The sequence below is a fragment of the Harpegnathos saltator genome, unplaced genomic scaffold (genome assembly GCF_003227715.2).
Source record: "Harpegnathos saltator strain DR-91 unplaced genomic scaffold, Hsal_v8.6 scaffold539, whole genome shotgun sequence".
In the NCBI taxonomy this organism is placed as follows: domain Eukaryota; kingdom Metazoa; phylum Arthropoda; class Insecta; order Hymenoptera; family Formicidae; genus Harpegnathos; species Harpegnathos saltator.
Genome location: NW_020230359.1, coordinates 28,273 through 43,700, shown reverse-complemented (window position 1 = coordinate 43,700; position 15,428 = coordinate 28,273). Strand labels below are relative to the sequence as shown.

The 15,428-nt window shown below is 54.7% G+C and overlaps 1 protein-coding gene across 1 annotated transcript; it reads right to left on the bottom strand.

Annotated features, from left to right (window-relative positions):
* Positions 1 to 3,435: 3,435 nt before the first annotated feature.
* Positions 3,436 to 13,069, bottom strand: LOC105183537 (potassium voltage-gated channel subfamily KQT member 1-like). The gene is made up of 4 exons (XM_011141763.2): positions 12,566 to 13,069; positions 5,901 to 6,272; positions 4,625 to 4,804; positions 3,436 to 3,608 (listed from the first exon to the last, which is right to left on the bottom strand). The coding sequence occupies exons 2-4, from the start codon at positions 5,992 to 5,994 to the stop codon at positions 3,436 to 3,438; spliced, it is 447 nt and encodes a 148-aa protein (XP_011140065.1). The 5' UTR covers positions 5,995 to 6,272; positions 12,566 to 13,069.
* Between the last annotated feature and the right edge of the window lie 2,359 nt (positions 13,070 to 15,428).

The window sequence follows — 15,428 nt, the reverse complement described above, 5'->3', positions numbered from 1 at the left end:
AGAAAATCGATATTAGTAGTTAAGTTCCCCTTCCGCATCGCGTGTGTCCCCTCCCCGGGGCTGGCTCGTCGACGATCTCGTTTCTTTCGCGCGTGTCCGGCACCGCCGGACGATAAATCTACGTTGTTTCCGACCGCGTGTTCGACGTCTCGTGAGGAATCTCCTTCGACTCGGAGAGTCAACGATCAATTCATCGCTCTCTTCGCGTCCGGGCTGTAAGCAGCAAATAGCGCGACTCGTAAGTCGCTGCGAGTCGCCAGATACGCGCGAGGAAATACCGCGAAGCAACCCCCCTCCTTTTCCGAGGCGATTTACAAACGGCGATGTAGGAATAAAAGGAGAAAAAAAGGAGAGAGAGAAAGAGAGAGAGAGACAGCGAGAGAGAGAGAGAGAGAGAGAGAGAGAGAGAGAGAGAGAGAGAGGGAATGAACAATTCCAACAACAAATCCACGAGACATGTTCGGATGAACTCGTCGCGGAATTACAGCGCACATCGAGACGATACGAGCGCATTACTCCGCCCTTCTCGCGTCGGCGGTCGACGACGTCACGCGTGGCCGCCTTACCGAATGACGCGATTCACGGAGAACACGAAATCACCGCGCTCTTCAATTATGAAACGGCCCAACTCTTATCCGAGTCTTATCCGAGTTTTCAGCTCGTTCGGATCCCGCCCGCCCTTTCCCGCCCATCAGCAAGACGTAGGCGCACGCGAGGCGATCGTTTCGACTCGGGGAATCACATTTTTCCGGCGGCTTGTATTCCTTGCGGAATTCCGCCAGCGCGGAAACGCGCAAACGCCGCGCGACACGAGAATGGGCTCGGCGCGCTATTTGCGTGCGCGACGAGGATATTTCTACTTTTCTCTCTCTCTCTCTCTCTCTCTCTCTCTCTCGCGTGCGCGCGCGAAGTCGTCCCCGTGATCGCGCTCGATTTGCAGCACGTGCGGGCGCATCGTAGGCTTCGTTACATCAATAATTGAGTTGCTACGGAGTTGGCGGACGCGAACGCGACCGCGAGCACGCGCGCATACGAAGCCTTATTTCCAAAGTGCGTTTGCACAGCGGCAACTTCCACAACGGGGGGAATTTATCGGGCTGTGTCGCGAGCGAGCGCGCGCGACGTAAGGGGATACTTCGCGAGCGAGCTGAAAGAAGAAGAACGCTTCTCGTACTTCCCGATGGGGAAAATTGCTTCGGCTCCGGCTTCGGCTTCGGGGCGGGCAACGAGCGGGAAGCTGGCGAGCCCGCGACAGGTGGACGAGGCTGACCTCGTGACCCAGCGAGCGAGACACGCACGTATCGTCCTCGTGGACGAATTCATCCCCGTCGCACGCATCTCGGGAGGGTGATTTCGTGGCCGGAGGGTTGCCGGGACGGAATCCTGCCCGACCGCCTGCCCGGCGGTATCCTTCTCTTGTCTTTCCTCGCGCGACGGTAACGCGTTCCTTCGAAGGACCTCGCGATCAATGTCTTTTCCAATGTACTACCATGTACGCGTCGTTCTCGGGTACGTAATAAAAGGCGACGTAATAAAAAGGAAACACTCGCTATCACCGCGATAACGCGGCTCCTGAGGACACGATCCGGCCGGACGTAATCGCGGACGCGTATCGAGAGCTGCTCGTGGATTGCGCAGACCGCCGTCAGTGGCCTCGGATACGGCTGCTCCTTGCACGGCTTGCGCTCCGAGGAAAAGAGCGTTTCGCTGTCTCGCCGGGGATTTCACTGCCAGCTCGCGCGCGCGACGCGTCCGGCCTTTCTCGCGCGGTTTGAGAGCGGCGCTCTTTACAGTCGCGCTCTTTCTCGCACGCTCGCTGGCTAAGTGGTAGAATGCGAATATTGATCAGGCCGAGTAGTGAATAGCGGTATGGGCTCCGCCATCTGTGCGCATCGAAGCTAAGCTACGTGAGCTGTGTAAAAATGCCCCGCTTAAGGGCGCGTTCGACTTTTCGCCAAGAGCGAACCGACGCCCGCGTCGGTTGGAGTCTCGCGGACCCGGAAGGACCTCCGACGGCCGACATTTTTTGCTGCGTGTCGCGTGTCTGCGGACATGGTGCGGCCGACGACGTGTCGCGAGCCCGATACGTGTCGCGATGAGAAAGGCTCGTAGCGGAAAGTCATAGTTGATAAGGCGAAGTGTTCCTCCTTGGGACATCGCGCGATGAGAGTTCCGATAAGCAGCCGTCCCCTATCGAACGTACGTCACGATAAAGCCTTATTATTTATCGACGCGTGTGCCCCGACGGAGAATGCCCCGGGGGATCATAAAGCGCCCCTCTCGCGTATACACGGACGGACAGATAGATATTCCGCTCGTCACATCAAAATTTCTAATAAACAATCGCGCGCTCTTTCGCTCTGCCGCGTCCCGGCCGCGTGAGTCGTGATCTGAAAAAAATATCGCTCGCGGACGTATGAAATTATTGTGTCGCGGCCGACTTTGCAGTTTACGACTTTGCCGTAACTTTTCTTTTCGTGCTAACCCGCACCGCACGCTCGCTCGTTCGTCCGTTTCGCGAGCTTGAATTACGCAACGAGAACGCGGCTGCGAGGAGGAGCAGGAGGGTGTCTGTCCGTTTTGCGGATGGCGGGTGCCATCGCGAAGCGCGCACGCTCGTCCCCGCTCGGTTGTTTACGAGGGACTTAATAATTTTTTGCCCGCTCGTTCTTTCGCTCGTGCGTCGCTCAAAGGAGGGACTTTTAATTAACGATTACGACGAAGACCGGCCTCTAAGCGCCGGCTTTATCTTGAATAAACTTATACATATTAATCGCCATATACTTTATCGCATTATACATTATTAATCACACACACGCCGCGGCGGCGGCGGCGGCGGCGGCGGCGGCGGCGGCGGTGGAGGGAGATGTATATTTCGGAACTGCCATCAATCTTTCGAGAAGCGTATTAAATAATATTTATTAAGTGACGATAGAGATTGATGTCGCACGGCGCCGTCAAGTGCGTTAATTTTCCTTTGACGTATTGTGCGTGGCGGGCGGCCGATAAAGCGCGCGCGCGCTTGCGCGTGAGTGCGATGCACACGTATATACGCTTAAAATGTTTTATTTTATTTTCACAAAAGAGAGAGAGAGAGAGAGAGAGAGAGAGACGGAGAAAAAAGTCGTTGAGCGGAGGATACGTCGCTCTGACCGTTGAATCAGTTACACGGTGAAAAGCGGAGAATCCCAAAGTTACACTCTGCGAGGCAGGCTCGTGACAGATATTCTGTCCGTTTGATACATCGTGAGCATCTTTCTCACTTATTTGCCTTGCCCGTGGCGGGATTAGGGTTTTCGGCAGGGAGGGGGAAGGGGGGGTTTGCTACGCCGGCCAAAGTGAGGGTGCCCGCGCACGTGCGATGTTATCGCCGCGAGTGCCTTTGAGGGAAAGCCCGGCCGAGTCACGTGCACGTGCGTGAAAAATCGTGGCTACTTACACAGAGAAGTGATATAGGAAGCACTTCCAGCCGGTGGGACGCTCCAGGAAATTGTAAACTTGACCCTGGAAGGTAGCTTTTCCAGCACGCCGGTGTTCCTTCACGTGGTAACGTCCTTCCCAAGTGCTGCGGTCGCCACCGGTCCCCAGCAACAATCTTGGATCGACACCTGGGAATTTGTTGAAAACGTTCTCTTGTGCCGGCTAAATGTTCGGAACTGTCGTCGTCCGAGGGATCTCTCCATTATCGGCTTTTTCGCCGCTCTATTTTCGATCCCGCGCTCTTTCTCTCGCCGTTGCCTCGACAAACTGCCTGTAACCGAAAGCTCGCCGTTGAAACGCTTCCGGTGGCGGGATATGACGTCACGCGGCTCACCGCCGACCGAGAGTGAACGAAGTTCGATCGCTTCAATATTTAAGGGACGCGCACACACACACACACACACACACACACACACGTGGAGGCAGCCCGAAAAAGTGTGATTAACGACGCCGCGCGGCAAATGGTGCATCAGTCGCGTCCGACTCGGGACGGTGATGTGATACTTTATTCAATTTTTTGTAAATAAATATAACCGCGACGCTCTCAACGAAATAATCTCAAAAATGGAAAGAGAATGCGGGATAATATCCTGTCACGTCACGGGCCGGTTGGGATGTTCACTCGCAGCACTTGAGCGAATCTCGCGTATTCTGCATTCGACACGGCTGGTCTGCCCGTCGAAAATTCTCTGCCGAGATTGCGATCGCAGCAAGAATCTCTGTACGCGATTTACGGAAGAGGAAACTATTTTCCCAGGCGAAAGGACACTTGAGAATCTGCGATGAGCGGATCGTTCTACTGAACAAGACTCGACGAAATTAAATTGCCAAAGAATCGATACGAATCGAATCGTCGTTCCTGGTCTGCAAATATCAGATTCCCCAGGACGTCGATATGTTCGACGAGTGTCTTATAGCTTGTCTTGTATCGTTTCAATCGAATTAATGCCTAACGAAGTTCAGCTCGCTGCTCCTTCGTCCGTGGAACGCCTTGATCCTTCGACAAGATGAGCGCGCCGACAACTCTCTCGGCGGGATTAAAGGTAAGAAACCGGTCCCGGTGTCAAAACCGCGCCGGCGACGAGGTGGATAACGGCGAGCTTCGGAGCTTTCGGAGCGCGGTAACGTGGCGTGTACTTCTCACCTCCGGCTAGGGTGTCATTGTTGTCAGACTGCAAGGTAGCACTGGTGTCAGATAGGGGTGACGGTGCCGGTCTTAAATCCGACGGCGGCTCCAATCTCAGTAAATCACTTCCGCCATCCTCACCGCCTCCATTTCCTCGGCCGACCTGTACAATCGTCACATTCAGAGGTCCCCGGTTACCTGGCGTGAAAAAGAGAGAGAAAGAGAGACCGTGATGAAGGCATTGCCCGTTAAAAACAAACGACTGAACGCTAGATGGGGTAATTAAGTCGCCGCCGCTTATTCATAACGGGTTCGCGGAGCGCACTCTAATTGGGCGAGAAAGGATCCGCGAGAGGCTTTTATTCGGAGAGGAAGACAGAGAGAAGGAGAGAGAGAGAGAGAGAGAGAGAGAGAGAGAGAGAAAGGCAAAGAACAAAGGTCGCGTAAACATCATTTAAAATTCAGCGACGCGTCGATGTTAGCGAGAACGCTAAATATTAATCGCCCATGCGATCGACGACCAGGCAAACGTAGGAGAATCTCTCGAGGAGAATCCGTATAAAAAGCGCGAGTCTTCTTCAAATCGGAGCTTAATCAAAAAATGCAGATTTCACCGCTCGGCCGTTTTAGTTGGCGAATTTTTTTACTAATTACGCGTGTGACATCGCGCGGCAGGTCGACAGTGCTGTGTTGTGCAAAATTATCATTAGGAGATGGCAGAGGGTCGCGAGTTGAGAGGCTGCGCGAGATAGGGATCAGCGGTACTTCGCAGGGATGTCACTAAGTGGTAATTAACCCCCGTGTCATTTGCCTCATCCTCGAGTAAGCCGAGCTAAAATTGAATCCGTTTAACGGGACGAGGCGCTCTAAGGCCGGCTTCCTCGGCCGGCCGCGCGCTTCGTTCGCGCGATAATTCGACGCACGATCGGCCGCTGCAACATTTATTGATTTAGCGATTCGCCTTAGGGCGCGTGACACTGCAGGCGCTTCGTTAATTTCGCAGGCGATCCCGTTTTCCCGCAAATCGCGCGCGAAAAAGCCGCGTGTTTCGTGCGGACCAACGACGACCAAATTATCGCACAACGATCGGAGGACGCGCAGGATCTCGCGGCTCCTCCTCTACGTGTGTGCGTGTTTTTCCCAGTTGAAAGGATCGCACCGTGAATCTCGAGCCGTCCTCAACAACGTCGCGTTGCTGAAAATGTGCGCGCAGCTCCGGACTTCACGGCGTCTTCACGGCGCGGCGGGCGAGGACGCGTGGCAGGTCTCTGTCGCGACAAGAGGGACGACTCACCTGTTCTGGAGGGTGGAAGTAACAACCCTTGAACCTCCTCGAGGGGCATGGCGTGTCCGTGATGATCTCGGTAATGATGAGAGCGATCTCTCATACCTCCTGCCGGCTGTAACACTCGCTCGCGTTTTTACGACGTTCCGCCTCGAGCAGCGGCTATTGTCCGAGATTGGCTTCGGGATCGGGATCGGGATCGGGATTGGGACCGGGGCCGGGAAGCTGGGTGAGTCCTGAGGGACTCCTGCTGATGACGGCGGACGGTGGTTGAGCGTCATCGCCCCGCCGTCGTTGCTAAGACCATACCCAGGTCACTAAGGTCGAACGATTCTCCAACTTGCGTCAGTAGAGCTCCGTCGGTCACCGCCTCTTCCCGCCCTGTTGAGGGAAAAAAAAAAGTCCACCGTTATATTGATAGGGCAATGCCGAGATGCATACTAAACGAGCCGCTCGAAGCTCGACGAGGGATCTCACCACTTCGTGCCCCCCCCCCCCCGACGAATAATAATTCAATCTCGCTTTTTCAACGGCAGAATAATCGTTTGACGCCGTCAGATAGAAAAATGATCACGCAAGAAGTGTGACGCGATCAAGCCGTCACAGATGGCGCATCGGTTTTTCACCGAACTCGTAGAGAGTGAAATTAACCTCTCGATGAGAGAGAGAGAGAGAGAGAGAGAGAGAGAGAGATGGCCACTTTTCAAATATTTCCCGAGCTCTCTTTTTCCTTCTCTCTCGCTCGCTCTTCCTCTCGGGGAGATCGAAAAGAGCTTCGTTTTCCGCGTTATTTGTCCGCGATATATACGCACACGGGTGTTAAACCGAGCGCGTAGCCGGTGTTTGCTTACGGTATACATTCGTGTGCGTATAATATCGTAGATCGATAGTCTCGACGTGTCTCGACCGTCAGTGTGGGTTTAGTTCGCAAGAATTATATAGTTGCCTGTATAGACGCGCGATTCGCGGGCCGATCTCGCCCCCCGACCGCGACATCGATGTATTATCGCGTTCTGCGATATTTATCTCCTTCCATTTTTTTCCCCAACACAACTTTTCACCACCCTGTCGACCTGCTGGTCGGCCGGCTGGCTGTCGTCGCTAACAAGTTACGTGGTACCGAGCGAAATACACATCGTTCGCGTCGCACACCGGAGATATATCTCCCGGCGAGTGATTTTTTACAATGTAAAAGAACACGAATCACGCGCGCTGCGTGCTACCTCTCCTCTCTCCGTTCTCGCTGCTCGACTTATCGAGATGGCCCTTTTGCGCTCAGCCCGAAATTATCAAATCCACTCGGGATGATTTATGATCGGCGACAAAGTCGTTTGCAGTCGATTTGGCTGTTCCGTGCCGTTTAATGCGCATTTTGCACGGACCGGTCTCGCATATTTTATGCTCAAGGCGAGCCCGCAACTTCGCGGCGGCTCCCGATTGTCCGGTTAATCGAAAGTTTACGGGAGGTTGACGCGAGAGAGACTTACCGCTTACATAAATCACTTTCGGCGCAAACGTACGTCTGCGCGAGCGAGCGAGCGAGCGATTGAGCGGTTTCTTTTTCCCCGCTCAAACGAGGGTTATTTATCAAGGTGCCTGAGCAGAATTTCTGGACGCGAAACGCGCCAGCCCGGAACGGCCGTAAGCCTTAATCCCGGGGTCTCGTACCCCTCTTCCACCTATATTTTGTCAGAAAAAGAGTAGCGTGCGGGATTAATAATTCATCGGCCGCTCACGTGCGATGATTTCGGTGAAGGAGACGCGCGAGGTATCGCGCGAGACGAGGCGAGGTGAGGCTCTCCACGATCGCTCCTCGTACGTGAAACATGTCGGCCGTAATCGCGGAGGAAGCGCCAGCCCCAAATTCGAATGAAAATTCATCGCGCTATTAGATGATTGCGAGACGACGTTACCGAATGTACCGAATAACGACGTTGACGAAACAAATTCTCGCTGCCATTAGCAACTTCTGATCACCTTCACGTCACTCACCTTCCCAGCGAGGCTACGTCGCTCGCAGGCCGCGGAAATGAGATGCGTTTAGTCGCGGTCGTGTCGTTATTCTTGCATCATTCGACCGGTCGTTCGTCTTCGCTGCTATCTTTAGCTGTTTCTCGTTAAGATGGAGATCCAACGTCTAGCTGTGCTCCCGGTGTGTCTCGGGTCTCTTCGATTCGATTTGGTCTTGCATAAGAAGGAAGGAAAGAAGGAAAGAGAGGAAATTAAGCCTCGAGATGTGTGCGAGATGAGCGTGCGAGACGTAACGAATATCGCGAGCGTGAAACGTGCGGCTCCGTAAACGTTGATTAAAATTCGTCTGGCGAGCGGCGGTATCTTTGAAGGGCATCGCATTAAGAGCACTCGCGTGTTAAATGGAACTGCACGACACGTCACCGAAAAAAACATTTTGTCATAACTCGTAAAAGGCGTCGAATCGATATCGACTCGGCGAGACTGTACTTCTGCTGCTTTTTGCGGGGCGAAGAAATCACTTCTGATGGATGGACACACACGCGCGCACGCGCGCGCGTACACACACATGTGCGCAACGCACAAAAGATCGGTTCTTTATCGCCAGACTGGTGTTGCGGAACTTGAAGAAAGATAGATGTATAGCTGAGATTTGGTGGAAGAGAGAGGAGAAGGGCGCCGCCGGTGCAAACTAGTGCAAGGTGGGCAGCGATAAAGAACAGGTCAGTTAAACTTTTAATGCATGAATTGATCCGTTGTTACGGTATACAAGCTGCGTAAAAGTTGTCACCTATAGTACTCGTCAGTCACTCAACAGCTTCGCTAATCCGGGCTTTCTCCATGTTCTCGAAAGCTGCTGACTCTCGGATGTCTCGACCGAGGAAAATTCGATCCCAACTGAGTCCGAAGAAAAATCCCCCGCCCCTCCTTCCCACTTCGGTCTGGTCGTTGTCTCGCGACAGGGAAATCATTCGGGAAGAACTTTACAGATCCTTCTGACAAATACGCATTGTGCTATTTATAGATCATACAATACGTATTAAATTCCGCGCAAGTCGCTCGAAAGGACATTCACTCGCGCGCGGGATGTTTCTCAGGGATTTCTGCTCGATGTTTCGTTCGATGAAAATAATCTCAATAACTGTCTCTTTGAAACCGTCGTTTCGAAGAAACTTGTTGAGAAACACAGCAGTAACAGTCTCCTTTGAGGGCTCTTTTTTCTCTTCGGTTCGGAATCGGCGGAGATATTGCTTCGGGCTTGAGCGAAGACGCGAGCGAAAGAACACGGCCATCCCCTTCGCGCCGTTCCAGATTTAACTATGTTAGTCTGCGATTAAAGGTTCCTCCGACCTTTCTCTCTCTCGCTCTCTCTCTCTCTCTCTCTCTCTCTCTCTCTCTCTCTCGGCGGTTTGGCACTTTCACTCGGCGTCATCGCGCGCCTCTTATTCGCGATAAACCTGCCAAATTGCCGTTTCGAGTATACAGACGTCCTTCTCGCTCCAATCCGTCGGCCGACGTCGTTTATCGAACGTACATTAATCATCGCGCCACTCGAAGCGTCGTTTAGTTTTTTTTCGTAATTTGACGAAAGTGGATAAGGCGCGTCGTAAGAAGTACAACGTAAAACGACTCGTCGGTCGGGCGCGACGATATTGAGGCTCGTGGTAGTGTATCGAGCTACAACCATAAGGATGTGCTCGACGTCGGCCCGGACAGACTGTAACATCCAACGAGTGAAATTTCCACGCGAATGGACGTACAAGTTGCGGTGATTAAATTACTGCACTGACACAATTTCCAAGAGACGGAGGGGGAGAAATGCAAATTGCGCCAATTAGAAAAAAAAAGAGAAAAAAGAAAGAAGAAGAAGAAGAAGAAGAGAAAAAACTGAATCTTTGTGCGGTGAACAACGAGAGGAACACGAGTTAATTTAGTAAGTTTTAAATATCCTCTCAACTGATGCAGAAGTGAATCTTTAGGAAACGATATCGAAGAAGATGGAGCCGGAAATAAGCTCATAAGAACGTACGAAAAATGCATTCCCTTACGCAGCAGTGACTCGCTTGCGAAATGCAAGCCCCGCGTTAAATCACATCGCTTTCGAAAACAACTCGCTCGCCGCTCAGCCAGAGCCGATATAAAATTGTATACGACTCGTGTGGCAAGCTGCGCGCGGCGACCTCATTCGGTAAATTCACCCTTTTTGTATCAGACGCGTTTTCACGGCGGAAAGGTGTGGCCGCGCGACGGAGCGCCTTGAAATCGGCCATTGAAAATTGATATTTAAGAATCAATGTCGTGCGCCGCAGAGAGAGAGAGAGAGAGAGAGAGAGAGAGAGAGAGCGGCCATACTTACGCCCCTATCTCTCAGCGACATATAATATCGCGTGACACTCTGCCCTTTCTCGCTCGCTCCGCTCGCGTGCGCGTGATATTTTTCGGTGACCCATGACGAGACATTATGTCGCTGTACGCCGATGCTCGACGAGCGATTATCATGCTAATCACTGATCTCTTATCCGACACGAGACTACGTCCTTCCGTCGCGCGCACCGCTCGTTATTCCGCGAATTCTTCGCGGGGCTTTCCAAATGAGTTCCGCGCGAGAGCCGCGTATCTCGTACGCCGCGCGTACTTCGGCACGAGCGGTAACCTCGCGATGGGACTTGCGATTTTCAGCGCGAGTCGCGCGGCAATCATCATTAATGCAAAGCAACCGGAGCTCGAAAGCTGCTCGTCCTCGCGGCGTCTCCTTCAGAGTGCGCGTCGTGTCCAAAAGAATAATATGTAATTACGTCCTCCTCCTTTGTCGCGGGAGCGACAAAGCTGCGGAACAACGCGGAAAGTGGGCTAATCTGCGACTTGATCTTACCAACGACAAAGGAGTCAGTCGAAGAGACGAGACGAGAGTGGAGGACGGAAGACAGGACGAGTGCGGCCACTTCGTTATCTCGCGCGAAGAGAGAGACAGAGAGAGAGAGACAGAGAGAGAGAGAGAGAGAGAGAGAGAGAGAGGGAGGGCATCTTCATATCTTCATTTCCGTGACAACAAGACTCGTCAGTCGGCGAGTCGGCGGATGCGACAAAGTAGAAAGTTCCAGCGTGGTTCGCGCGAGCGGATCATCCGTTACACGATGACGGTCGCGACGGGAGAATAATGCGAATGTTCGACGGGGGATCGATACGTAATTAGCGAATATTATTAAGGTGTACAAAGCGAAGCGCGCCGACTGCGCTGGCAAATGGATGTCGCTCGCTCGCTCGCTCGCTACGAAGGGTAAATAACGCGAGAACCGCTGGAAATAGCGAGTTTGCGGACAAGTTGCTCTCGCATTGGCGAGCGACCGATTGTTCTCCGAGAGCGATGTCAGTTTCGTGTTTCCCTTCCGCTTTGCAAACACATACACGCACACACACACGCGCGCGCGCGCGCGCAACAAACACACACGATTCGTCGCGCGAAATTAGCGAATCCGCCAAGACCCGAGCACGTGAATACGATCGGCGTGAAGATAACGCTCGCGTGAAATAACACGCGACGCGTATCGCGAGAGCCGCCGATGTAAGTCTCTCCCAGTCGGCCGAGAGCCGGCCAATTTCCACGCTGGAGGTTAAACCCGGCGCGCAATTACTCCGCTGGGATGAAGACTCCCCCGCGCGAAGGATTGATAACAATCGGTAATTAAAAAGCCAAGAACACGGACAATCTTATCGCACGGCGCGAATCACTCACTTCGACGCGTGCTGTCAGCTGAAATAAAACAAGCCGTTCCCTCGGGAGGATTCTGTTCAGCGTTAATTATCTTTTTAAATGGCGACCGGCACACAGCGGGGCGAGAAGCGCGCGGTCGTTACTCACGCCACGATTCTTTCGCCGAGCGATTCGTCCGGCGCGCATCGCGTGGCGTGAGTCACGAGGAGAAACGTTTCGTCATGCTGTTTCGGTAAAACGTTCGTGATGATCAATGATTGGAGATTAGTTCGGCCGAAGGGGCGCGCGAGCGCGAATTATCCACGCGAGCTTCGCGCTTTCAGGGCGCTTTCACGTGCACGCGTTGTCTTTCTTCCCAGCGACGGCTACCTCGCAACGTCGCGTCGGCGGGGAGCAGGCGAGGAGGGATCTCGCGAGAGGAATTGACCGCGCTGACGGGTTCCCGAGGAACGAGGATCCTCCGAGGGAGGAGGTTCGTAACGTCTCTCGTAACTCGCGCGAGCTAAAAGCGCGAGCCGATCGGCGCGGAGTACTTTAATCCTCGCTTACTGAGGGAGACTCCGCGGGAAGAGGCGACCTCGCGATCGCCTAGGCCGGCGCGCGGCTGTCTCTACTAATCCCCGGAGAAGCATACTACATACGGGCAGGTTGAAGCAACCACTTCAACTTTTACGCTCGATCGTCGAGTACTTAGTAGCGTCGTCGCGACATTTGTCACTAGGTTGTGACGAGGCGAAATCGATCTTCGACGAGCGCGAGCAGCGAGGCTTGCCGCCGGAGAAAAGCAGGACTTTGCTTCGGAGGACGATCCGTCACCGAACGTGTCGCCGCTTTCACCCTCGCGCCTTCCACCCTCCTGATCACTACCCCATCACTACCGCCTCAAGAGATCGAGAGTGACGAGATATCGCTGCACTCGCAGCGAGCGATTCGTCCGATGTCGGCTTCGCGTCGCGGAGCGAGTCCGAGTGTCGATCACACAGAGTCGTACCTGTTGCAAAAGGAACCAAGATGGTCCCGGCTGTCGCGCGGCGCTCCAGGAAACGCGTCCTCGTCCTCGCGGGGCTGGCACCGCACAGCAGCGTCGTCGCTCAGGCACGACGGCGCGTCGCAGGACTCCGGACGATGCTGTCGCGTGTTGACTGCTCGGCCCTCGCGCTCCCGACTCGCGGCATCGATTCCGCCCGTCTTGTCCTGTCCTGGCCTGGTCTGTCCTGTCGTCGCCGGCCGAGCGAGCGAGCGAGCGAGCGAGCGTCGGCGACGTCGACTTCTCCACTCCGTGTGTGTTCCCCGCGCGCGCGTGTCAGCGGCGACGCTTCCTGCCTCGACGCGACTCTCCTCGAGCGCGATAACGACGGCGATAGCGACGACGGCGAGCCGATAACGAGCGCGACCTCGTGTGTTAATCGCGTGTCTTATACGCTTGTAAAACGACACGTGCCTCTTGTTCTTGACACGTGACCGCGGAACTTTGTACGAAAGAAGAGAAAGAGAGAGAGAGAGAGAGAGAGAGAGAGAGAGAGAGAGAGAGAGAGAGAGAGAGAGAGAGAGAGAGAGAGAGAGAGAGAGAGAGACGGGAAGAAAGAAAGAGAGAGGCGGAGAGAGAGAGGGGGGGGAGAGAGAGAGAGAGAGAGAGAGAGAGAGAGAGAGAGAGAGAGAGAGAGAGAGAGAGAGAGAGAGAGAGAGAGAGAGAGAGAGAGTGAAAGAAAGAAGAATACGGCGCGCTGTCTGTGACTGCTTCTTTACCCGACTCGACGTCGGTTCCTTCGCTCACGCGAACACGTGTGCCGCCCTTCGCGAACTTCTCTCCGCGTGTCGTCCGCCAACGAGACAGTCCGCGGGACTGCGTCCGAGGTGCTCGAGGAGAGTGCTGTTGCCGCCGCTGCCGCTGATGCTGACTGTCGCTGTCGCCGAGCGGTCACGGAGTACGAAGCGGACGCGACGGCATCGGCTCCGGCTTTTCCACTGTTTTCCACGGCCCCACAGGAGGGTAGTCGTCCTGCGGCGCGACGGACGAGCGAGTCTGACAGGAGGTGTAGCACGCGCGCCTCGGCGCACCGCGCACGTGCCGGCACGCAGCCCGCGGCAAAGGGTGTCGCGAACGGGGGTTCGACCATCGAGCCTGACATATACGGGATTCATTCGTCAGTGGAGAATCCTCCAGGTCTCTGGTCGCGCTTGTCTCTTCTCTTCCCTCTTCTCTCCCTTCACCGCGATCCCCCGCGATCAGCAGCAGGTCGCGCCGTGCAGCAAGACCGTCAGGGACTAACGGCGGGTAGGTAGGTAGGTAGGTAGGTAGGATTCGATAGGTCATGTACGACGACGAGTACGACTCGAGAGAGTAGCGAGAGCGAGAGTGTCCTCCTCGCGAGGCACGTGGCACGGCGAGACGGTGGATGAAATTTTGCAAAAATTCACGCCAATTCGCAGGGGTCCGCAGCCCTCTTGTCTGCCCTCTCGAAAACGAGCTTGGTGCTCGCTCGACAGAGCCACGTACACATCAGGGGCGTATTATACAGCGCACTTTCAACCCCTCTCTGATGGCGCTCACCCGTTGCTCGTGCGCTGAATCTACGTGGTGAACAGGCTGACCAACTTGTACGGTGGTTCCACGCCACGGGTAACCACCCCCCGGCGCGGGCGGCGGGTTTGAATGCCAACCTTCGCCGTTGTCCCGGGCTGTTGCAACCGCCGCGTGTGTACAGCCGCCTCGCCGAGTCCTGGCTATAAACTGGCGGACGGCAGTGCGCGCTGATTATAGACCGGCCGTGCGACGGCGTTTCGCTGATTACGAGGACACCGAGCGAAGCCGAGGATGAACGTGACGTCACCCAGCGTCGCACAGCGTTAAATTCGCAGCGCGCGCGCGAGACGTTTCCGCTTATCGATACGGTTTGAATTATCGATCGTCGACGAGGTCGAAACGGCGCGCGGCAGACAGGCGTGCACAGTCCGCCGCGACCTCGTCACTTTGGAAGTAAAGTTTTGTTCTATGCCACAGCCTTGGTAGCGCGGCGGAACGCGCGAGAGAACGCCGCTCTTGCTCGTCGTCTTGCTCGTCGCATCGCTCGCTGAAAATAAAATTCGTCGGGAAATTCGGCGCGCACGGAAGTCCGTGCTCGCCTCTCCTTCATCGGCAACCCCGTCGTCGCGGGTCCTCGTTGCCTCGTGCGTATCTGCCGTGAGAGAGAGAGAGAGAGAGAGAGAGAGAGAGAGAGGGAGGGAGGGAGGGGGAGAGAGAGGGAGAGAGAAGACGCTGAAACGATCGCGAGCGAGCGCTTTAAACGCAGAATCCCATTAAGCCTATTATTACGATTCACGTCAGTCACGATATCGGAAGGGAGCATAATTGGACGCGCTGCGGAACGGTGATGGATGATACCCCCTGTCGGGGTTTACTCAATTTCGACTCAGCGCGCGGTTACGTAATCCCCGGTTCTCTTTTCTTCCTGCAGAAGACCGAAGACCGAAGAGCGAGGGGCAGCAATCAGGCGAACACTTTGCTTGCTCGTCGTCGCGTTACCTTATCGCGACGACGCACATTAGCAGGGTCGAAGTTCCACCAGACGGACATTCCGCGCGCGAGTCGAGCGGGCGTGGAACGGCGACTCGTCATAGAAAAGTCTATACCGGTGCCCGCTACATCGCCGCTTACGTAATTGACAGCGTGTAAGGGCGCCCACGGCGTACTCAGTGCGAGAGCTGCGACGTATGCAATATTATCACCCGGCACGTCGGGCTAGTCGCGAGATAATTCGCGTAAATATTGCCTCGTCGATAATGCGCAATGAAAATTGCACGTCGCGCCACAATCACGAGCGTAATCAATTCGCCCATCGCCAGCGAAATCCGCC

Coding starts and splice junctions, on each gene's coding strand:
- LOC105183537 (XM_011141763.2), bottom strand. CDS start 5,994: ATGAGAGATCGCTCTCATCATTACCGAGATCATCACGGACACGCCATG. Junction 4,805..5,900: donor ACTTCCACCCTCCAGAACAG/GTGAGTCGTCCC, acceptor TTTTCACGCCAG/GTAACCGGGGACCTCTGAAT. Junction 3,609..4,624: donor CAATGACACCCTAGCCGGAG/GTGAGAAGTACA, acceptor ACAAATTCCCAG/GTGTCGATCCAAGATTGTTG.